Source organism: Panthera tigris, chromosome B3 (genome assembly GCF_018350195.1).
Source record: "Panthera tigris isolate Pti1 chromosome B3, P.tigris_Pti1_mat1.1, whole genome shotgun sequence".
Lineage (NCBI taxonomy): Eukaryota > Metazoa > Chordata > Mammalia > Carnivora > Felidae > Panthera > Panthera tigris.
In genome coordinates, this window is record NC_056665.1 from 37,562,523 (window position 1) to 37,586,320 (window position 23,798).

The following is a 23,798-nucleotide window of genomic DNA, read 5'->3' on the forward strand; positions in this document are numbered from 1 at the left end:
GTGAATAGCACTAGCAATGGCACCTGGCAACTCACTCTGCACGTAGAATGTGCTCAGTGAATTTGCTGAGTTAAAAGAAATTTCCCGCAAACTCAAGGAACAGTATCTCTTGGAAGTTGCGTACTTCTACAACCATGACGGTAGAACTGAAAAGGAGAAAAGGTTTGAGGCCCTCAGTTTCTCCTGCAGGTTGACAAAACCAAAAACCAATAATAACTCACAAAATCTTACAGCTTCCCTTCAGCCAACTAACAGACCGAGTGCAAACTCCTGGTGATCATCTTCTCTCCTCCTGTTTGGCCTCTTCGCGCTGAGGTTCAATCTTTGGCCAGGTGCCTGCTGCTGTGTGTGGCCGCCAGTTCCCCGCCTCAACCATGGCCCTGCAGCTGCGGGACGAGGCCAAGGTGGAGGGGACCATACGGAGTGAGGTGAGCAGAGGAACAGTTTTGGCTTCACAAGCAAACTGCTGAAATCCTACATGTTTCTTTGCAGGCTATTTGTGTTTAGCTTTATTTTTGATTGCGAGAAATCGTTGGACTCAGCTGAAATTCTCACAACCATAATCCCTGCCCACTCTAGAACCAGTAGACATAGCTTTGTTTAAGGCCGAATGGTCCAATGTCCATCCTGACTGCATGGCTCCAGGCAAGCCAGTTAACCTTTCTAAAGCCCCAGTTTAACACATCAGTAAAATGGGAATAAGAATGAATGACCCTTGTAGTGTTTGTGTGAAGGTCAAATGAGTAATTTATATGAAAGAACTCTGTAAACTCAGGTGTTCAAAAAATGTTATGTTTAGATGAATTTCGCTCTCTACAAGAAATCTTTTTTTTTTTTAAATGTTAAAGGGTGGAAGCCTTTCCGCATTATCTGCAGCTCCGAGACGCACGCAATCCTCATTCCCACTGCTTTCAAGTAAGTTCAGAGAAAATAAGTTGTAGTATGGGTTTTGTCTACTTTCCCTTATGACCCAAGCTGTGTCCCACGCAGGAGGTAATACACTCACATAAATAAATGTTCTGCAAGGCCTGGCTTACTTGTCACCCATTCACAAAGCCATCCTGGAAAACCCTGGCTGGAAGAAATCATGCCTTCTGCAGAAGACGTTTTTACCTGTTAAATTCATATCATTCCAGTTCGATAACTATTTAGCGCGCATTCTACTTGGGGCTAGGGACCGGGCAGGAGGCTAAGGATACACAGGTAGGTAAGACATGGTGTCCTCCAGAGACTCGTGGTCTTGTTTACGGATGGTTACGAGTTATGTGAACAAGTTGCCGCCACAAAGTGTGAGAAGTGTGCCAGCAGAGGCACTTGCCGGGAGGGAGGGTGCCATACAACAGGAAGTCATGCCCTCCTGAGGCAGGCCTGGGAAGCTTCTCAGAGGCTGTGCGAGTGAACACTCATTTTCTATCTAAGTCTACTTCTAATCCTTGACAAGTGCTGGGGGCTCTTAAAGTTACTGAAACAGCAGGATCTCGCCATGTGGACGTGAGGAAATAGTACAAGCAAAGACACAACCATGTGAGAATGCCTCATGTGTGCAGGCACCGTGAGGGAGTCGGGGCACCACGCGGGCACCATGAGGGCATCAGGGCACCACGCGGGCACAGCGTGCATGTGGGGGAGCACTGGAGGGGTGAAGGGGCACTGAAGGTGGGCAGGGGTAGGTGAGGCAGGGCCTCTGGCGGGTCTCCCATTCTGTCCAGTGCTTGGTTGTTTCTATCCTCCTGTTCCTTGCTAGACCGTAAGCTGGCTGAAGTCAGGATTCAGGGCTGACATACAGCTTTCCTGGCATTTCCAGGCTGCTCTGCAGAGCGGACACTCGACGAATAAAAATGGTGAGAGAACACCTGTGATGCCCAAAGCGTGTCCCCTCCTTATCTCACGAGAGTAGAATATCTGTACCAGACGTGCGGCCGGTTATAATTCAGCCAGCCCTCTAAATCTACCCTTACACCTTTCTTTGGTACTTAACCCACTTTCCAGATGACGCGGCATTGCTGCCTGCACAGGAGAGCTGGGCTATTTCCGAAGGCGGGAAGGACGGTGTGCCCAGCCCCGGCTCAGCTGCCCTCCCTGACAGGCGGAGGAAATGCCTGCCTCGGGGAAAGAACTTTCCAGCCCGGGAGCTGGTGCCTCAGGCCCTGCACACACCAGCATTCCAGGGTTGCCGACGTGCCTTCCGAGAGTTAGAGCCGGAGTATTCCAGAGGCAAGGCTGTGGCTTAAAAAAAAAAAATCATGTTTAATTTAAAAATTAGAAACTGGAGCAGGCTGTGAGCACAGGGGTTGATTGAAACAAAATTTAAATTCCTGTCAAGCCCATTTAAACACGGGGGCCCTTCATAGACAATTAGCTGCTCCCTGTGAATGCTGAATAAACTCAGGCCTGGTCACTGCGAGAAGACAGGCGCCTACTGTGAGGCACTGAAAAAAAAATTAACTAAAATCAGGCTGTATGAAATATTTCGCCTTTCAGTATATCACAGGGGTTTGGAAGTGTAAACAAGACAAAAATCGATTCCTTGGTGCCCTCAAATCAATCCCCCAAAATGGTTAGGGCATCTGTTTCTGCTAAATTTTGTTTACATCGGCAGATTTGCCTTAATTGCGGCTGTTTGTCTCCTGGTGTCCCTGGGGCCCTAATCTCCCGATTACTAATACTTAACACTCATTTCACATCTAAAGCTACTTCTAATCCTCAACAGGTTTTGGGGGCTCTTAAAATTATTGAAGCCGCAGAGGCGGGAGACACAGCCTCTTTGTGAAAGGGACATTTTCTTCTCTACTACCAGCTGGGCCCAATCATCACCAGGGATGGTGACAACAAAGGTGGTAAAAGGCTCTTCCACGATGACTGCTGCTCCGCTGGGGATTCAGAGGATAAAAAAGAGCTTTGATGGAAAAATCTCAACAAGAGGCTAGAGCAGTCCAGCCAAATAAAGTTACTGTCATAATCAAATGCTGTCAATCACCATGAAAATCCAATTAAAAATGTTTCAGCACAGCCCTCTTAAGTGGAAAAATGTACCCTATTTATACAAATTTTTGTCAACGCCACACCAATCCCGCAATTAGAAAGTCCTGCTATTAATTGAACGCACCTCCCCCCCCCCCAAGTTTAAAAACAGACGCAGGCCATTCTGAAGCTTTCCGAGGGAGGTGACACGCACGTAAGCTACTGGCATACAATTAAGAGTTAATCGGGTTACATGTGAAAATTCCATTTTTATTTGTGTCAAGGGAACCTTTGCACAAATAAACGAATGCTACCTAGCCTCCTACTTCAGAATCAGTGACCATTTATATTAAGAGAACAGAGAAACGGTAAGCCAGGATACTGGAAAGAAACTAGTCCATGCTCCGGCAAATGTCTCTCGGTAGACCAAGACCTGATGTTTAATTCTAATCTTGAAAATTAAATAGAGGACAGAAGGCCCAAATGTCTCCACTGCCTTTAGGCAGTCTCTAAATGGCCAAGCGAACCTCAAATTATCTGCAGGCAGATTTGGCCCCCCAAATAACCGTGTATCTACAAAGGCCCCACTGAAACCACAAGACTCCGGATCCCCAAAGGTCTCTCTCAAAACTGCTACAAATTAAAAAGCAAACAACCCATTAAACAAATCCAGCTGGTTTCAACTGTAAATACGAGGATTCTAATATTTTTCCAGCCCTTGAAATTCCTGGTTAGACTCATTAATTATTGATAAGAATCGCATCTATTTATTGGAGTGTACTCACAGGAAAACAAGTTTGCTGCCTTCAACAGCAATTCCCAAATCACAGAGCTAGGCTTCAGATCCTTTTATATTCCCCCCTTCCCCCTCCAAATGGCTAAATGTCTCCGGTCTTTTTCAACTTGGTCCATTATTCCCGAGAGCTAGGGGCTGGGGTGGCATGCATCTGCTATGCTGATAGATAAAGACCTTGAAGTCCCCCTGCCATCAATCTAACCAAGCAAAGATGGTGCTGGCCAGGTGGTCTCCTCTAGGGTCTTGGCTCTCTGACGACCTCTTGATTTGGAATTAACTGTCGGGAGCGAATTCTCAAGCGGTCGGAATGCACGCCGACGATCACAGGTGCTGAGCAACAACAACTACTTAACACGGTGGTATTCCTCCCATACTTCAAGGTGGGCTGGCCGGACCCTGGTGCCTGTCCTGATTGGTCACACCCATGCTGAACTGGTTGGCAAATGCTTCGAATAGCATCCCTGCAAACACTGTGACATCTTAAAAACTCCTTTATTTTGACACCACGTTATTTTACCCAGATGACCTCTGAGCAAGTCAAACAAAGACCTCTGATCAGACCATGCATCCTAGTGTGGTCACCCTGACTCATATTGTATGTTACAATGTCCAGAGATTGCTTGTTCTCGGGTCAGTCTCCTCAGCTTTATTGTGTGAGCTCTTGGGAGATCAACGGACCTATCTTGTGTGTCTATCTATTCGATGTCTAGTACAGTGTTTTATTACACTGGACGAGAGAGGCTGGCACGTGCAAAGAGTAAGTGATGGTGATTTCTCTTCTTGCGAGTAGATTAAAGACCTCGCCCGAATGGCAGTAGCATAGATCCGTGCTAGGCACTGAATTATGAGAGCATGACCCTCCTTCAAGGCACTTACAATCTAGTTGGAGAAAAAAGACATCAAACTAGTGAGTTTCACCTCTGGCTGCTCCTTGTAATCACCTGGAGAGCTTTAAAAAATAAAACAGTACCTGCTCCGTGGCCCAAATGCCAGAGATTCTTTGATCTGGGCTGGGATCCAGGCATTGTTTTTTTCCCTCTGATTTTTAACCCACTTGGATGATTCTGAAGAGTTGCCAGCTTTAGGAACCACTGTAGTACATGGACCAACTTGTGAATGTAAGGTGACTATGTAATTTGTGTAATTAAGTGCTGTTCCAAGCGAGAGATAGTAAATTCTGGAGTGCTTCAGAGCAGGGAGTGCTCCACTCACTGGGATGGGGAGGAGGATGGAGACCTTCGGGGACAGGGGAGAGGAGGGCATTCCAAACCGAGGCCGCCACCCTAATCAAAGAAGCTGCCAACAGGCTGAGTGGTGTCACATGAGGACCTAGTGACAACATACTCCCAACACCCGGCTTAGCTTGCTGTGAATGTGGCAGAGCGCTGAAGGGCAGCCCAGGCGATCGACTTTCCGGCATCCAGGATAACCAAACTCTTTTTGCGGTCAAGGCCCCACAGCCTCATTGTGCCATGGAACGTGATGCCAGGAAGATGACAGTTGGCCCAGTAGAACAAGAAAGAAGCCTTGCAGGCAGGAGTTCAAAAAACTGCAATCTTAAACAGGCAAATCATCACCATATTAAGAGATTTGACCTGACTGATGGAGGAAAAAAGTTATCCTTAACTGGGAAATTAAAATTGTTAGATCCCCCATGATCAAGGAGTGACAGATTTTATCTATCTGTATCTCTCTTGCTACATGCATGTATATAAATACACACACACACACACACACACACACACACATTTATCTGCTAAAGTCTCGTGAAAAGATTAAGCAGTCACGTCTGTGGAAAAACAAAGCTTGTTTTCTGGGGTTATAATCTCTCTGTTCTTGCTGAAGTGCTAACGTGTCATCAAAAATTCAAATTAAAGCTGTCTGATTTAGTGCGATCTCAAGCATCCAGACAGTGATTCTGCCGTTGTAATTATGTGCAATTAAAAAGCTAAAATCAACTTCTTACTAGTGGATTCCTATTTATAAGCAGACACAAACAGATGATTTTAATGGCCTTCAGAACTTGAAAAAAAAAAAGTCATTACATGGTGGTCAACTGGACCTTGTGTGGAGCCCCCCAGGCTTCTGTGATGCTATTTGCGCTTGAAGGAAATACTTAGCTGAAGTTACAATCCCAGCCAGGGTTTCTCCCTACAAATTCTGGGGGCCTTAGCTAATGAGCTGATTTGCACCTCCAGATGAATAACCGAAAATGATGTCTGCAAGAATGGGCGGCCAGACACAACGAGTATGGCCCTAAGGGTCTGTTTTAAAATTATGAACTTTAAGACACAGGTGATGTGGTAGATGTAGTAAGATACTAGATGTAGTAAATGTTACCCAAGTTTAGAATTGCTTGTGAAATCATCATTAGCATCTTGCAAAATTTAGATTGCAAGCAGAGTGGTCCATGATCACTATATGCAAGGAGGCTGATGAAATGTGCCTTTCCTCCTATCTGTACTTAGGAGACATGTAAACTCTAGATCAAAATAAACCAAAGCTCATCTTGGAGCTCAGTGGAATGTGGTGGTAATGTTGAACTTTATCTGAGCCCTGTGCTCCCAGAAAGAAATACAGATGAGAAGTCTCCCCCGCTCTTTTGTTAGCTACAAAGGACCACCCTGCTTTCACAGACCCCTTTCCATCCTTCCTCCTGACTTCCATAAGACTGGCTGATGACTTCCTGTTTACCTGCGTCCGTAACCTTGGCCCCCTCCCTTTTCTCTGAGACGTTCCTCATTAGTAAACATTCTCCATATTGCAACAGCCTGAACAAAATCATCTTCTTGACTGTCCAGTGCATTCTGACTATTGCGGTGGCCAAAAGGTTTGGGGCTAACAATGGTGAACAAAGCCATCTGGTGTAAATCCAAAAGTTACACTGGAATTGAAGTGCTGGACAGATGAAAATCTGACATGGTGCTTTCTCCAGTTTCTGAAAGGGATTGTGCAGATGTCCAGTTTATCACACCCACTGATTAACTGAGAGACCAAGCAACCAAACTATCTGAAAATGTAATTACAATCAGGTTTGGATAAGCAGAGAAGCTACCAGTGACAATTTAATTTAGAGGAGTTAAACAAGTTAACATCTCTTTGCAAGTAATTAAATGTTTAAACAGATTTTTCTGGAGCAGTTTGGTGTTTATTAGCCCCCAAACAATACCACCTCTTATACATAAAGCCTTTTCTGAGAAATGAGATGCCTTCAAGTTTGCAGCTGCTGGGATTTAGATGAAGCAGGGAAAAAAAAAAATCTAAAAGCACTATTTTGATTGTAACTGACATCCCTCCCTCAAGATCCCACACCTGCTTTTTATATTTCCAGTCCCACGATTTACTTGCTTTCTAAGCAAAATGTCAAATTTCAATTGCAAACTGTATTCTGTGTTTCTGAATTGAAAACCAAAAAAACCCAAACCTGAGGAAATGCTAAAGGAGGAAGCCCTGCTCTGGAATGTACCAGGAAATGCACAAAATAACAGACATTATTGGAACCTAAGGAGAAAACCCATGTTTTTAAACAATTACTAGAGCAGTATAGTAATAGCATAAAGACAATTTCTGCGCCAGCTTGTTTCTCTGAAATTCTCTCTGCCACTGAACAGCTAGAACAGATAATAACTATTAGTAAATCAAACTCCTCTGCAATATCCAGCTGTGCCTCACACATTTACATACAGATAGAATGGGTATATGTTTTTAATATGTATGTGATCCGTACTTTTACCACAGCCGAAGTGCATGCTACAAAGAAGGAGGAGAATGGGAATCGGATCAGCATGAGATAATAAAGTGGCCTAGATAAAGTATTAGCCAGCGATTGATCTCAAACCGGGATGCTGCTTCTTCTGACCTGATTACTTACTATGCATAGATTCCATTAAATAGAGCTTAGACATGGAAAGCTTCTGGAAATACTCTAAATGCATAGAAGGATCTACAGCACTCCGAACCCAAATTGTAACTGCAGAGGTGCCCACGGCCCCTACCCTCCCTCCCTGAGTCAAGGCCCACATTCAGGATAGGCTGGGGAGGTTAAAGGGCCACCTGACAGCTGGTGGGAAGCCCTGCTGAGTCCCACAGGGAGGGCTTTTCCCTTCTCTCCCCTATGCCAGGCCAGCACCCTCCGAGTGGATGCCTCCCTCCTGAGCTGCTTCTCTGGTCCTGGCGGCACAGCGCTAACTAACAGAATGAAAGGCAGCGAGGGAGCTTAACAATCATTCAGGGTCACGGTCCCGTTTGAAAAACTGATGACAGCCATGAATTCTGCTTTTCAGGAAAGAATGCAAATCCCCACATGCATACACGATGTTGGATGTAATTTCAGGGGCTCTAACAGACTTCCTGAAGTCACAGACCCTAGGTCAAGGACTGGCGATCTTGTCCATCCCCTCTGTTTTGCAGATGAAGACACGAAAGCAGGGAGGGAATGTGGAGCTGCTGACAAGGGAAGGGAAGTGTGGAGGCTTTCCTGCTAAATCACAGCCTGACCTTACCTACCAAAGAACCCCAAAGGAAGACTAACTCAGCAGAAGGAATTCTCGTGGCTTACCTGAGCAAGGCTCTATTCAATAATGCCTCTCACCAGATCCCTTTTAGTCACAAATACTTAAACCCACAATTTGAAGAGCAAACCAGACCTGAACCTCTCCATCTCAACATGCTCCCACCTCAAGCTGTCTCTCTGTTTCTGAACTTAGAGGTCTGGTTTTTATTTTGTGTTCTTCAACCTGATCACTGACATTTGGGGAAAACGTCTCCATCACCCTTGCGTTATGGTCTTCTCCCTTCTTGCTGCGTTCTTGCCAACCCATCCCGGTGGGCAACAGCTGTCCCTCACTCCACATAAGCTGCAACATCCCTACCTGGTTGTCTGAAGCCTGGCGAACATTCTGTCTGCCGTCTCCACAGTTTCTACAGCTTGGAAACTTATCTTCTAAGTTGGCGGGTCCTACGTCACAGAACTGGGATAGCGCTGACATAGGTCTTTCCTGCAATTTATACCCGGGTGATTTGAAAGTGGGTTCTTTAATAAGGGCATCATTTTCTCAGGAGCAGAAAGAGTGTGTTGGGGGTGGGGGTCAGCATGTTGAACTTTCTTGGCTGCCTCCATGGCTGGTTTTCCTTTTTTGGGTATAATCCTGACTCCTGATTTATGCAATAGGTCTTAAAAGACTAAAGGGTGAAGGATTTCCCTATTCTTGAATAGAAGTCCACTCACAAAGAAAGGTATGGGTTGGTGGGTGGGTGGGTGCGTGGCTTCTATGTGAAGTCAAAGTTTTCAGACTTGGACTAGGGTATCTTCTACAAGAGGGGGAATTTCTTAACAGATCACCCAGGGGGTGAACGTGTTGCCTAGGTGAATTTCACCTTTGTGGCTTTGGGACTCCCCGAGGCCAATGTCAAAATGATTTCTGTTCCAAAAGGCACCAGAGGTTTCACAATGCTCTGAAAAAGTCTGGCCGTCTACACACTCATGCTTTGCGGAGCCTGTTTCCTTTGCCTGGAATGTCCCCTTAAAAACGCTCTACTAAAGTTCAGTTCATCCTCCAAAGGCCCTTTTCTTTTAAAAAAAATTTTTTTTTAACCTTTATTTATTATTATTGAGAGACAGAGAGACACAGAGCAGCGGAGGGGTAGAGAGAGGGGCAGAACAGAATCTGAAGTAGGTTCCAGGCTCTGAGCTGATGTCAGCACAGAGCCCGACGCGGGGCTTGAACTCACAAACTGCGAGATCATGACCTGAGCCGAAGTCAGTCGCCCAACCAAACGAGCCACCCAGGCGCCCCTAACGGCCCTTTTCAAAGGCTGACTTCTCCATGTAGCTTTTCCCCATTTCCCCAAATGGATCCTCACAAGACTCTGCTGTTCTTTTATGGAAGTTACTTTATTCTAGTGATCTGTATACTTGCTGTGTCCCCTGCAAGACTGTATGGATGTGGCTTATTCTTCCTTGTATCTTCTGTTGAATCTAGCACAGGACTTTGCACATGATGGTCTATAAATATCTGCTGAATTCAACCATTTATCTGGTTCTGAGACCTCTGAAGATGATGTAGATGCGGCTGATAAGACTGTTGAATGAGTTCTTTACGTAGCATGATGGCCACATGCCAGAAAGGTGTAGCGGCTCAAATGAACCCCAGATTCCCCAAAATGTGAGCGTTAAAGTAAACTTCTTGGTCCAGATTTCATATGCTTCCACTTAGAACATAAAAACTGATAACCATCTTAGGAACAACCACATAAAGTAGAATTAAATAGCTAAACACCTAGATGAGTCCTAACACTGGGATTTTAGTGGCCTCAAGGGCCCAACTTGAATTGTACGTTGCATCTTTAAGATTGACATGGTCAAAAATTGCAAAGATGATGGTGTTAAAGCTGGGGTATTCTGCAGATAAGGTCATCCCATCAAATAAAAAGACAAAAACTGCTTGCACACCCACCATGTGCCTGGCCCACCCCTCCCTGTGGTCTGATTTACTCGGGCGGGACTCGCTGTATTCACTGGTGGTCACGGCCACACCGGAGTTCCCTGGTGACGAATCTGTAACTCTCAGTATTTCCACCCTGTCCCACTCTGATTTTCTTCCTTTGAAAGTCCTGCAGGCCTCACAGTTGATGCGGCCCAAGCTGTGCAGACCACTTCGGTCCCCTGCTGGGTGGTGTCCCTGCGCTTGGGAGATAAACTGCTCTTTTTGTGGAAGGCAGGCCCCCACCCACAGTGACAAACATCCTCTACAGTTCATGTTTCAGAGCATGCTCTCAGTTTCCAGATGGGAGCACCATCAAATAGGTTGTAGGTGGAGAGGGAAAAGGAAAAATTAAAGCCATTGATATGGTAGAAAAAAATGAAAACACTGGTTCCTTAAGATTGGGCTCCTAGGATGTGACTCAGGTTCCTCAAGCCAGGTACAAGCCATTTTCTCTCCCATTCCCTATTTGGCTCAATATTCCGGTCAGAGGCAAGCAGGGCCCAGCCCTCTTGACCACAGGAGCCACACACACATTGCAAGTTTCCTGCCTCCTCACTGAACCCTTTTTTTTTTTTTTTTTTTTATTTTTAGAATTTTATTTTATTTTTTTATTTTTTTATTTTATTTATTTATTTATTTTATTTTATTTTATTTTTTAATATATGAAATTTACTGTCAAATTGGTTTCCATACAACACCCAGTGCTCATCCCAAAAGGTGCCCTCCTCAATACCCATCACCCACCCTGCCCTCCCTCCCACCCCCCATCAACCCTCAGTTTGTTCTCAGTTTTTAACAGTCTATTATGCTTTGGCTCTCTCCCACTCTAACCTTTTTTTTTTTTTTTTCTTTCCTTCCTTCCCCTCCCCCATGGGTTTCTGTTATGTTTCTCAGGATCCACATAAGAGTGAAACCATATGGTATCTGTCTTTCTCTGTATGGCTTATTTCACTTAGCATCACACTCTCCAGTTCCATCCATGTTGCTACAAAAGGCCATATTTCATTTTTTCTCATTGCCACGTAGTATTCCATTGTGTATATAAACCACAATTTCTTTATCCATTCATCAGTTGATGGACATTTAGGCTCTTTCCATAATTTGGCTATTGTTGAGAGTGCCGCTATAAACATTGGGGTACAGGTGCCCCTATGCATCAGTACTCCTGTATCCTTTGGATAAATTCCTAGCAGTGCTATTGCTGGGTCATAGGGTAGGTCTATTTTTAATTTTCTGAGGAACCTCCACACTGCTTTCCAGAGCGGCTGCACCAATTTGCATTCCCACCAACAGTGCAAGAGGGCTCACTGAACCCTTTCTAAGCCAGGGGGCCTCACCGGTGCGGCACCTAAGGGAATACGTCCACTTAATTTAAACTGAGGACAGTCCTAAAAATGTTACATTAAGTATAGGATGATGCTTCCTCTGACTACATTTTTCATTGTATTTTAAGGATTTTATTTATTTAATGTATATTTTAAACTAATCTAAGTCTATTTTTTTTTAATGCTTATTTATTTTTGAGAGAGAGAGAACGAGCACGAGAGGGGTAGGGGCAGAGAGAGAGAGGGACAGAGCATGAGCAGGGGAGGGGCAGAGAGAGGGAGACACAGAATCTGAAGCAGGCTCCAGGCTCCAAGCTGTCAGCACAGAGCCCGTTGTGGGGCTTGAACCCACAGAATGCAAGATCATGAACCGAGCTGAAGTCAGATGTTTAACCGACGGAGCCACCCAGGCACCCCGTATTTTATGGATTTAGTGTCATTTATTAATTAAAACCATGGGACAGCACACACCAGCGTGCACAGTTGTAAAGAGAGCTACTGGAATATGTATTCCTTGTCTCTCTCTACACACACACACACACACACACACACACACACACACACCTTTACATACACTTGCTTCTAAGGCACTGAAAGTACTCAGCCTTTAGCCTTGTCTTTATGACTTGTCGCCCTGGAGTTGTATTCCTTACCAAGACATACATCCATATGCATTTATGGGTGTACGTACGATCTGCAGTGTTTTATTTATAAGTGGCCAGCTCATTGCAGCACTGAAACATGCATTTACAAACAGATATCTGTTTTATGAAACCCTATTCCTTTGTTTTAATAGCTGAGCTATCCAGCCATAGCATAATAATGTACAAGGTAAATGGGTCTCCATCTCTAGAACCTGTTCCAAGTTTTCTCAAATGTGACTAACTGCAAGAATTTCCCGACCATCAAAGAGACGTCACCACCAAAAGACCAGTTTATTCTAGACATGAAACCTGCACAGTTATAAATTGCAGAGGTTTTAGGGGTGAACTTTAACTTGAAACTACCCTGAAATAGAAGATTTGCTTCGGGGGTAACACAAAGGAGAAAACTACCTTCCTCGAAAGCACTCATGATGCAAAAGGGAAACATGCTGTTATTTTATATTCCAGGATGAAATCTGTATTATACAGAAGAAGTCTGGGCACTTGGGGTGTTTATTACGATGGCATACAATGGATGAAAACCTCTGAACTGGTATCTGTAAAATGCTTATTGTTAAAGTGGTGACAGAACATTGGCCGGAATTTGCTGAGTGCAATAATGTAAAGATAGGGAACGGTTTAAGCAAAACATAAGAAAGAGCAGACTATAATTATTACTTACTAATGCTCGATGCTAGCGTTATTCTAACAGCTTGTGCACTGTCAAATCAACAATCTGCACTAAATAAATGACCATTTGGGAATTGCTAGGGAGCGTCTCTGTTCCTCTCCCTGCTCGACTAAAAACTGTCATTTGCAATCAAAGAAAGCAGCCTTGGAGCTGAGAACACAGCACCCGCAGCCTTAGAGTTGTCTCTTTCTGAGTAAAGACCAAAGATTCACATTAACTTGATCTTTTGCAGCCAATCTAATTTCATCCTACATGAATCCAAGAGGACTCCATGCCACGATAAGAATTTCCTGTAGGACTGCGCTAAAAACTTAATATGCTGACTCTCTTTTCTGTTACCAATCCTCTAGATTCTGAGAGGCTGTAACAGCAAATGAGGACAAGGAAGTAACCCAGATTAACTTGTGATCCTTGAGTGTGAGGCGAAGGAAGACAGTTCAGCCTTATGTGTCGAAAAAGTGGTAGGTTTTTAAAAAGTAGAAAATGACTATATGAGGCTATGAGCTTCACAAACACCTACCCAAATGGAGTAAGCAATGTGGCCTCTCCAGAGCCTGTGGATGTTTTAAATTCCATTCTGGTTCTTTTAACAGAATATTAAGCACAGCCATATAAGTAGAGAATTCTAATGTAACTAAAAATATGTACTTACCATCAAGTCCTCAGGTGCTGGTCTTTCTTTTGGTTGTTTTCGCATGCTGTAAAAGGGGGGGGAAAACCTCATTGTTATCTGTATCGCTTACAAATTTGTGCTGTATTTCCCACCGTTGGCTCTATCTCCTGGAATCTGAATGTTTTCAAATTTACGAGTTCAATTCCTGGCCAAAGTATTAGCATAGATTCCTATCTTTTATTTTGGCCTTTAATTATCAGATTTTGGGAGACTCTCATGAATCAGAAACACCAAGATTTTTGAGAGAGAGTTATGCTTGCAATACAGATGAAGCATGAATTTAAAAATGTGAAAAAAAAAAACCCTGGCAATATTTCTTCCTGGCTCAGGTTTCGATGTATTTCCAACTTAAATCTAGGGAACAATATAATTCTTTTTTGGTAACTGGGATAAAGTAATAAGAAAAGAAACATGACTATCAGGTCAAATGAAAAAACATCTTATTCCTTTCATTATTTCTCTGAATGACAAATAATATATAAAGACGTCAGGAATCTAGATAATGCTATAAAATTACAAATGGGCTGTTAACATTATCTCCACTTTCTTTTATTCTGGCTACATAATGCAAGTTGGTATTCATTAAATAGCCGTGGGGGAAGTTAAGTTTGTTTAAGCTGCTTAAAGAATCCCATTCCTCATACAAAATATTGCTTGTCTCACATGCAGTCCGTATAATCAGTAGCTGTGTCATGTACGCAGCTACACGATGAAGCACTCATACATGGCACTGACGTGACTATGGGTAACTACCTATTTGGTGGCCGTATCTGTGCTAAACTCAGAGTGTCTGCGGCACGAAGTCATGAAAGATGACTGCTTCTTCTATTACTTCAAAATCACACAGATGCTTCTCTTTACATAAGGCGACCTCTAACAAGCTAGAAGAAAACCCATCATATAATCCCTGCATTTGCTGACTATTTTTTTTTTTTTTAAGTAGAAAGACTTAATGATCATTTGGTAAATAAGAACCGTAGTTATGAACCATTAATGACATCGAGGACATTTGCCTTCCCTATAAATAACCATATGCACCTCTCAAATACTGCATCCATTAGCAAGTAATTCAAGCTGTCTCGCCGGTGGAGTTGGTAACAGTCCTAATCTGACATTCCAAAGTAGCTGTATCTCTTGGGAAAACAAGGCTATTACCCACTATCATTTCTGTTTCGGCTTGACATCTGTGGAAATTTCAACACAGGTTATCCCTCCCCCTGTCTCCATAAAACTTCTACACAGCAGCTGATTAATTTTTTGGGCAGAAGGAAGGTAGAGTCTTATCTGCTTTTCCCCATCTGCCCAGAACCAGCTACACCCCCACCCCCAAGTGGGTCTCAGGCCACACAGCGAGATGCACAGCCGTCTGATCACAAACCCCACATCTCCGGGGCAGGTGATGCCCAAACCAGCACCCCGGGCAGTTTAGGAATGGCACGGTTTATGTTTCAATTTCTGCATTTCAAAATGGGGCCTTCCCATGATGTGCTTCTGAGTGTTTCTAGGAATTCCATGTAAAGGAAATTAAGAGAGATTAATCCACATTTCTGGATAATGGCTCTATATTATCAATGAGCCCAGGAGTCCAGTGTTCAGCCAATATATGTGCTTTTTCCAACATGGCATGCTTTGGAAATAAAATGACTGCAGGGTAAAAACAGTTTTTAAAAGCTACAGAATATTATATTAGTATTTTAAATAAATAGAAACAGTGTTAATAAAATTTTTAAAGTCGGGGGGGATCTCTTTCTCACATATTTGTCTATGGAATATAAACTGTATGAGACATTTTTATTAAGAGGTAACATATTACACTTAGTCAAAAAGGTGATAAAGCTTGACATTTATATTAAGGAATATTTCTTGGTTTCACTTTAGTGTAATCATCAGATGGATCATGGGGGTGGGGAGGGGAAGGGGACAGTGTACAACCATTTCAGTTTAGCAAGGACTCCTGGCTGCACCATTTCGTGGTACTGCAGGAACGAAAGGTTCATTTTCCACCACTCAACAGGACTCTGGAGGGGTGACGGAATGGAATTCGGTGAATGAGAGGAAGAAATGTAGAGGCAGTTATGAGAAAGTTCCAGAATGTCCAGAACAGTTTCTAGTTCGTTCTGTCTCCTGCTTTGGGGTGGTCACTGCTATGCTCCCAGTTTCCTTCTCTCCCTGTCTCTGTCTCTCTCCATGCAGAGGTGAGGGAGAAGACAGAAGGAGGGCAGTGGAGCGACGGGGCCTGGGCCACTGACTGGGGAAGAGGCAGGTGGAGGAGACCTCGTTCTACTGAGGGGAAAAAGGCAGAGGGTGCAAAAGGAACCCTTCCTCAAGTGTCAAATGTCGAGGGGCTGCCCAGAGGCTCTGAGGGCCCCTTTGACCAAAATCCTGCGGTTCCTCCCAGTTCTCCAACTGTTCAAGTGGGCCTAATGGAACCATGTTTTCATAGTCTTTCAAACATCAAAATTCACTGAAATGGGACACCAGTAGTCTGTCTAAAATATAACCAAGGATAAAAGTTATTTACTGACAATCCGATGAATTAATAAACTATGCTGCTTCCACTAAGTGACAGACAGTTTTATGGGTAACTTGAGGTTACATTAATAAAAATAAGCTTCATATGTCTGTTCAATAGGGGCTATAAAATTGTGTGTTTCTTAAAAAAAAAAAAAAAAATTGGGTAGCAACAGTATCTGTGCTCCAAGAAGTAGCCTGATTCTCAGCTGTTTATTAAGACAGGAAAAAGCCTCTAAAGTACATTTACGACCCTTTGTGTAAATAACGTTTACATAATTTAAACAATTTCTTCAGCTTTGCTGCCCCATCTGCCCAAGGCCCCGAAGTCCCTCCTGTCTCCAAAAGGAAGCAGGGAGAGCCATAAGGTCTCACGGAGCCGCAGAGTTAATGGCATGTATCATTTACATTGAGGGCATGGCATGTTTGCAAACGGGCTCACCACTGAGTGATGAAATGTACAAATGGCTCGGAGAACTCTCCAACCGGAAGGACGGGCGAATCCTGGGATGGAGGAGAAACAAGTCACCAAAAGTCACAACAATTCCTCTTCTTCCTTTATATCCACCCCCACCTCCCCCCAAGGAGCAGCAGAATATATAACAGGGATTCACCAACATGTGGAAAGGAAAATAAGGCCTCGTCCAATTAAAAAGACTGTCGACACCCTCTCCCACATGTTTATGTAAAAACGCCAAATTTAAAGCCACACACATTTTACAATAGTGAGAAACATGAGAGCAAAGAGGGAGGGGAGGTGAAAAAAGGACAATGATAGCCACAGGGTAGGAAAGAAGGTACGAAAGTGTAAATGAGAAATTAATGATTATTTAAGTAACACACAAATGGTCTTGTAATTAACAAAGAGCTGTGAAATTATTCTTGTGCTGACCTCTGTTTCTTTTACTGGATTTGCTATTTATTTACACTTTCCCTTTTATTTACATTTATTTGTATATTCAACCGATCTTAATTGCCTGCCGAATCATGTGGGTCGGTTTGCTTTTGTTTTTGTTTCTGTTTTTTACTTGAATAGAAAGGCTTTTATGGGAGAAGCTGTTTCTTGAAAAGGAATTTTAGCCTAGTTGCCAGTCCAGGCAAACTCGTCATAGGAGAAAACCAGTGAATTAAGGACACAATGAAAACCTCCCACCTTGACCACCAAACAGAACTGGGGTGGAGGTGGGAGTCACTCAAATGAGCAGGAAACAACACAGCAACAAATGACAACCACCGGGTAACACAGGGAGCAGACCCCATTACCATTTGCAAAGGAAGGCTTTAAGAATTTAGGAGTTTTTCCAAGAATGACAGAGAGCGCCACTGTGTTTATAGTGTAACGGCTCAGGATGTAATGAAATTACACTGCAGAGTACTTTAACAGTCATCTCATTAGACCTACAGTTGGAACAAGAGAGCCACATAAAGTAGGCAGCTGCAAATGACTCCATTCCCATCTATTCTCATTTGCTATTAAAAATACCTTTCGGCGGCTTTTTTCCTCTCTGACATCCCTACACAAAGTGCCCTGCAAAGTATGATACATGCACCTATTTAAATTAACAAAGGAATGACTTATTTTAATCTCACTGTGCTTTGGAGTGCTTTGGCCATTTGGATGAGCAATATATCATTACATACAACCTTCCAGCGCTGCAGGCAAGAAACTCAGAGCATGCAGCATTTGGTGGGAGCCAAACAATTTCTCTAGCACACAACTGTGTCAAATGCATGCATGTATTCATTATTGAGAACGAGAGGAAATAGCTTTGATGTAGTGGAAAAAAGAAGATGATAAAAGCACCTCTGCAATATGCGTGTCATTATCAATGGTGGCAGATAGATACAATTGCACAGCCTCCTATGTGATTAGTAAATATACATATAATTGCTGTGGCCAATTATCAGAAAAATGAGATCGGTAATTACAAGACAGAAAATTAACTAGAACTCTTATTAAGGCTTTGTTTCCAATTCAAACAATTGGAAACTGCTGGAAAACACAATTAAATCAAAAGGAACTGAGGGGGTCAGAGCAGCCAAAACAAAACAAAACAAAACAAAACAAAACAAAACAAAACAAAAAAACCAAAAACCAAAAACCAACAAACCCCAAAAACCCAAAGAGGTTAAAAGAAAAGGAATGTGAACAAAATGATTCTTAGATTTTGCATATCTGTTCTCTTTGAATTTACTCTGTTCATCCAGAGCAGGGTTAGTTAGTTAGTGATCATAAACTTAAAATTCTCATCGGCAGAGAAAGGTTTCCAAGAAGAAAGGAAAACAAAGGGAAACGGGAGTGAAATAAAATCTTGCCAAGTTCAAAGGATTACATGCAGGCATTGCACAGAGACGACATGAAAAACGGGGGGCTGATGAAACAGTCCGCTCAAAAGAAACAAGGCACGCAGTAACATGACAAGTCTTCGATAAAGGTACTATAAAATGGTCACAGAAGTCCCATCGGTTTGAAGAGCAAAAATAAAACATGATATCAATTTCAGCCTGGCCTGTTTTAGGAAAGCCATATATATCACCATGCCTGTAAGACCCTACGAGGCCCAGTTCAAGAAATGACATTTCACTGTCTCAAAAACTATTAGTAAAAAAATGGTTCAAAGTCTGAGGTACAAAAACTATGGGCTCTGATCAGGTAGTTAGTCCCCTCAGTCATCATTTCGGAGATACTTTTGAAGGCTGTGGTACTGGAAGTGTCTGAGTAGTAGCTGATTTAAAATGCAATGTTTAGGAAGAGAAAAGCCTGCTGCCTTAATGTGGCTGAATATTTACCAAGATGGTTAAAATTCTGGGCCGGTTTTCTATGGAGATCCTGGTATAAAATGATGTCATTGTGGACCTCATTTCAAAGTATGATACCAAGAGTAAATTAATGAATTATAGACTAGGCAACTTGATGAAGATGTCATTTTAACATGGATGAGAAACAAGACGAGGAAATGTGACATCTTTGCATGGGTAGTTAATTTTATTTAAGACCTGATATTGTAGCCTGTTAAGTTCCTCATAACATAAAACTAAGGAACACTGGGTGGTACCCATGAATAATTTATTTCACTTGTGAAAATGCCAGCCCAAGTCGACTTTACAGAACCAGAGAGAGTGGATTCTCCTCTCAGGGGTGCCTGGAAAGAATCAGTCATCAGAGATGCAGGGGGGCGGTTGCGGGGGGGGGGGGGGAGGAATTCTAATCTCACATGCATAATGCCAGGTATTTCTTTTCCTTTTAAAAATCCATGTCTCTTGCATACCTCAAAGGAGAATTTTCTGAGATACAGAAGACTGAATGGCAGGCGGGGGGGCGGGGCAGTCAGAATGCCACGACCAACATGGGGGTGGAGGGGGAGCAAAGGAGTCCTCTGAGAGCCTCACCACTCCACAAAAGCACACAGGCAGTTAACACTCCGAAGGAAAGCAAATGATAGTATTTACCACACTGGAGGATTTTCAAGTATACTTTTCTCATATTTAAGCAAGTAAAATCAGAAGTTTATTTAGATCAGCATGTAAAACACCTCTAAGAACTTGCCTATTTCATTATCTAATTCAAATGTGCGCGAAGGAGGGAGGGAGGCTCAGCTCAGAGTGGAGCTGTCCCAGTTTCCCTGCAGCTCCCAGGGAGGGAGAGCATCCAGTCACCGCCAGGTTAGAGGGAGACTGAGAACCATGCCAGGGGGTTCAGGGATCTAGTGAAGTACTTGCTGCTACTTATCAAAAATGTCCTCTGCCAAATATGGGTTTAGGGAAGATGAACAAATACATTTCGAAAATATAAGCGCGAATTGGAGAAGCAGTTACACTAATAACTCTCAGGACTGGCTGAAACTGACTCTAAATTGTTAATAAAAGTCACTCTTTTTTAAGACCCTGGGTGCCATACTTCACCTTAAGGGCTTTTTTGGGGGGTTAGCTCTTCTGTTGAACTTCTAAGGGCAGAGGTATGGAATGAAGCAGTGGACACAACCTTAACCAGAAGCCTTAACCTGAGATTCTAGTCCCAAATCAACTTTAGAGTCCTGCTAAAGGGACACAGGCTGGATCTTGTTATCGAGCCGGCAACTGTTATATAAAAACAGCTGCCATAAACCATTTCAGTAAGCAATTCTGGTCATCAAGGAGGACAGTCTCCAAGTCTCAGAGGTTTCTGTAACTACCTGGTCAGCCCCCTTTGCTAAACAACTGGAACACAAGCACGTGGCAGGCTAGAGAACAGCGAAGGACAACGGGAAAAAAGTTTGAGTGATGCCTTTGCCTTGTGAATAATGAACAGTTCAGGAAGGTCAACCCATTACAACTGAAACTGTTTAATTATTAATTATGCACAATCTATGAGCAAAAGGACAAGTTCAGAATGTTTAATGTATGCTAACTTCAACTGGACTCTCTCTGGGTATTTTGTTATTAGCACTTGTCAGCAAGGTACTCAGGCATAAAAAAAGGCAAGCAGCAGAAAATCTGAGTTGGTGTGTGTGTGTGTGTGTGTGTGTGTGTACGTACCTGCACAGTCAAAGAGTGGGGGAGGGGGGAGGGAGAAGGAGGTCTGATTCCAGTCACTGCTGCTGCTAGTTCACTTGCAGACTAAGTATGTCAATAAGCACACTTTATGACTTGAGAGCGGGCAGATAGGCTGGGTACTCGACACACAGAAAACACAGATGAGGCTTTTGGAATCACTTACTTAAAAGAGAGATCATCATTTTAAATGTAGAGTTTTTTTTTTTTTTAACTATGATGTTTCTTGGCTTTGAAAAGATCCATGACGACATTTGTGCACACATGTGCACACACACATACGCTTGAGTACGTAGAAAACTGGTAGAATCTGAATAAACTGAGTGGATTCTATCCATGTCAATATCCCGGTTGTGGCATTGTACTGTGTTTATGAGCTGCTACCACTGGGGGAAACCGGGTGAAGGGTGAACAGGCCCTCTCCATGTTATTTCTTACAGCTGCATACGAATCTAAAATGATGTTGAAACAGAACGTTTAGAAAGAAAAAGGTAGGGACCTATTTTTAAAAACTCTGATGAGGTCCGGATTCTTGGCAGAGCTTAGCTTTATGTAAGGGGAAAGGCTGGCATAACTACTCAAATGGAAAGCAGTTAAGGGAACTTGGTTTAAGAAAATAACCTGAGGATTTAATTTTTCCCTTTAACTCATAATTAATATCACAATGAAACCTGACAAGGATATGGTAGTTAATTCAGACACTGATAAGGCACAGACATGAAATACTGTATAAAAATGATAGTCTGAGGCACCTGGGTGGCTTAGTTGGTTAAGTGTCTGACTCTTGATTTCAGCTCAGGTCATGATCTCATGGTCCTGAGATCGAGCCCCATGTTGGGCTCTGCGCTGAATGTGGAGTGTGCTTAAGATTCACCCAGTCTCTCTCTCTCTTTCTCCCTCTGCCCCTCCCCCACTTGACATGCACGCACTCTCTCTCTGAAAAAAAAAAATGATAGTCATTCATTACTTATTTATTGGTTCATTCAGTCAATAGTTTTCTTGACCACCTACCATGTGAAAGGCTCTGAGCCTGGCATTCTGGAATGACTGATATTTAATCCATAACCTTAAAGAACTGGTATATTATTCAGGGGGATAAGGTGTGCACCCCTAATAAACAGCCCTGCAGGATGGAGGAAATGGCCAAGTAAGGGCTTGGCATTCATTTTAATCTGTGTCTTGTTCCCTTCTCTTTGTGCAAAACAGACATTCCTTCAAACCAAGATTTTATACTTACTGGCAGTAAGAGAAGGAAGACAGAAGGGCCACTTCTCAAAATATCAAGGTGTTGGCCAGCTGGTGAATTCTATGATCAGTTGGGATGTGGTTAGATTAAACCAGCCTGGCAAGTTAAACAGAATATGGCAAGCCTTCCAACATTTTTAAGAGCCCATTTCTAGACCTCAAGTCATCAAGCCAGTAGGTAGTTAACAGCACGTGGAGTCTGATCAGTAGTGAGTTATGCACTAATACTTAAAAAATAAATTTTCTAATTCAAGCCTGATGTTCCTTTGGCTTGGCCCAACGATTTCTGTTCCTACACACTGGGACTCACGCTAATTGCCACGGCTCTCTTAGACTGCTCCACTTTTGTCCACAGTGTTGGGGTCAAAGGCTGTTTGTAATTCCAGTGGCTTCACGTCAGGCAGAACAGAATTTTGCCTTGTTAGACCCCAAATTGGTTTTTGAGTCTCCGCTGTTCACTGCCTTAAAATAGCATTTTCACGAGACACCTGCAGGATCCAGATAAGTCTCCTCTTGACTGAAGAGGAAACCTGGTTTGTTTGAAAACAAGAGGAAAAAAAAGACACAGAAAAAGCACCCTCACCTTTAAAGATCTCCACAGAAGCTTATCTACAAACCAAAAAATCTATGTGTCCAAAGTGTCATCCAATGGTAGATTTTGGGAAATTAGCTCAGTTTTAGTATTTTGAAGGTCCTCAGTGTTTGCACCTGTAAGTTGCCGCTACAACAGACTGTGGCAGGGGTGGGGGTAGGCGGGGAGAAGACAGTCACATCTTGTCAGAGAGGGAAAGGTGGGAAATAGATGGATAGGTGCTCCTGGTCAGTCAGAGAATGAGGCAGCCCAGTTTAAGATATGAGTGAACCGTAAGTACCCATTGGAGTTTACAAAGTCAGTCAGTGCTTATAAACAACACTCAGTTTACTTAAAAACATGGTCACTCTGTGAGGAAACAATCGGTATTTTGCCATTATGTGTATTTTTGATTTCACAATGCAGACACAACCAACCTAATCTTTGGGGTGTTATGAGGGACAGCGGCTGGGAATGAGGCTTTGAATTTAGGAAGGCTTGCAGATGGACATCATCAGAAAAGAGTGTCTGTGACCCTCCTCGGCTGGAGGCCAGAAAACCCTCCTTTTACTCCCCATTCCACATCAAGCCTTGAGCAGAGAAAGTGAAAGATGATTCAATTTCCACACCGGGTCACCCCATGCTCTGGGTTGCCAGATGTGACAAATTACACGTGTGGGCATTTTGGTGTGAAGTTCTGTCCACTGGGTCTGGGCTGACAGTAGCAGCTCATTTAACTTGTCTTAGAAGGACCTGGCACCAGGGGCAAAAGGCCTGAATTTCTGCTACTGAAACATCCACCTGACCTATAAGCCCTTAAAGCAAGGGAGACCCAGCTGTTAGCCAAGGAAACATCACAACCTGATGGCTTATAAAACCCACAAAATGTAAATGAATAGGTCTAAAGGAATCTGTCTGTAGGTAACTGAACTTTGAGATCATAAAGATTTTCCCTATTTTTTTTCTCGTAAACATGTTCCAGAAGTTATCCAGATACAAAGAGAAGAGGAAAACACGTCGTCATTAACATCAAAACTAACCCATCATTTACTCTACAATTTTTGTCACGTAAAAGATTTATATTTACCTAGAGATTTTCTAAACCTATGGCAGAGATCTTGATGTTTTATAAATTTCCTTGAAAATAGTAGAGAACTGGAAAATGGACTAATCTTTTAAACCATATTTACAGTTGCTTTCTCTCCAAAGCTAATAAACATCGTTTTTTCTCTTTTTATTTTAGGTCACTTGTTGGTCATAGGCTATAGTGCACAGTAATATTTATAGGTGTCTGTATGAATAGCACACCCACGCACTTACACACATACTTGCACACTAACATCCACATATACCTCCCTTTTCCGTG

At 43.0% G+C, this 23,798-nt stretch overlaps 1 protein-coding gene across 15 annotated transcripts in view; it reads right to left on the reverse strand.

Annotated features, from left to right (window-relative positions):
* The window catches only part of MAP2K5 (mitogen-activated protein kinase kinase 5), a 271,419-nt gene that overhangs the window by 25,208 nt on the left and 222,413 nt on the right, over positions 1-23,798 (reverse strand). For 5 of the 15 annotated variants that reach the window (XM_042988557.1, XM_042988556.1, XM_015538640.2 and 2 more), the window contains one exon: positions 13,555-13,600. The exons of 1 other annotated variant lie outside the window; for it this stretch is intronic. In XM_042988557.1, the coding sequence (XP_042844491.1) occupies positions 13,565-13,600 (36 nt within the window). In that variant the 3' untranslated portion in view covers positions 13,555-13,564. Of the gene's footprint in view, positions 1-8,628; positions 8,755-13,554; positions 13,601-16,528; positions 16,591-23,798 lie in introns of those variants that run through there. 9 more of the 15 variants (XM_042988550.1, XM_042988549.1, XM_042988548.1 and 6 more) reach the window with 3 other exon arrangements.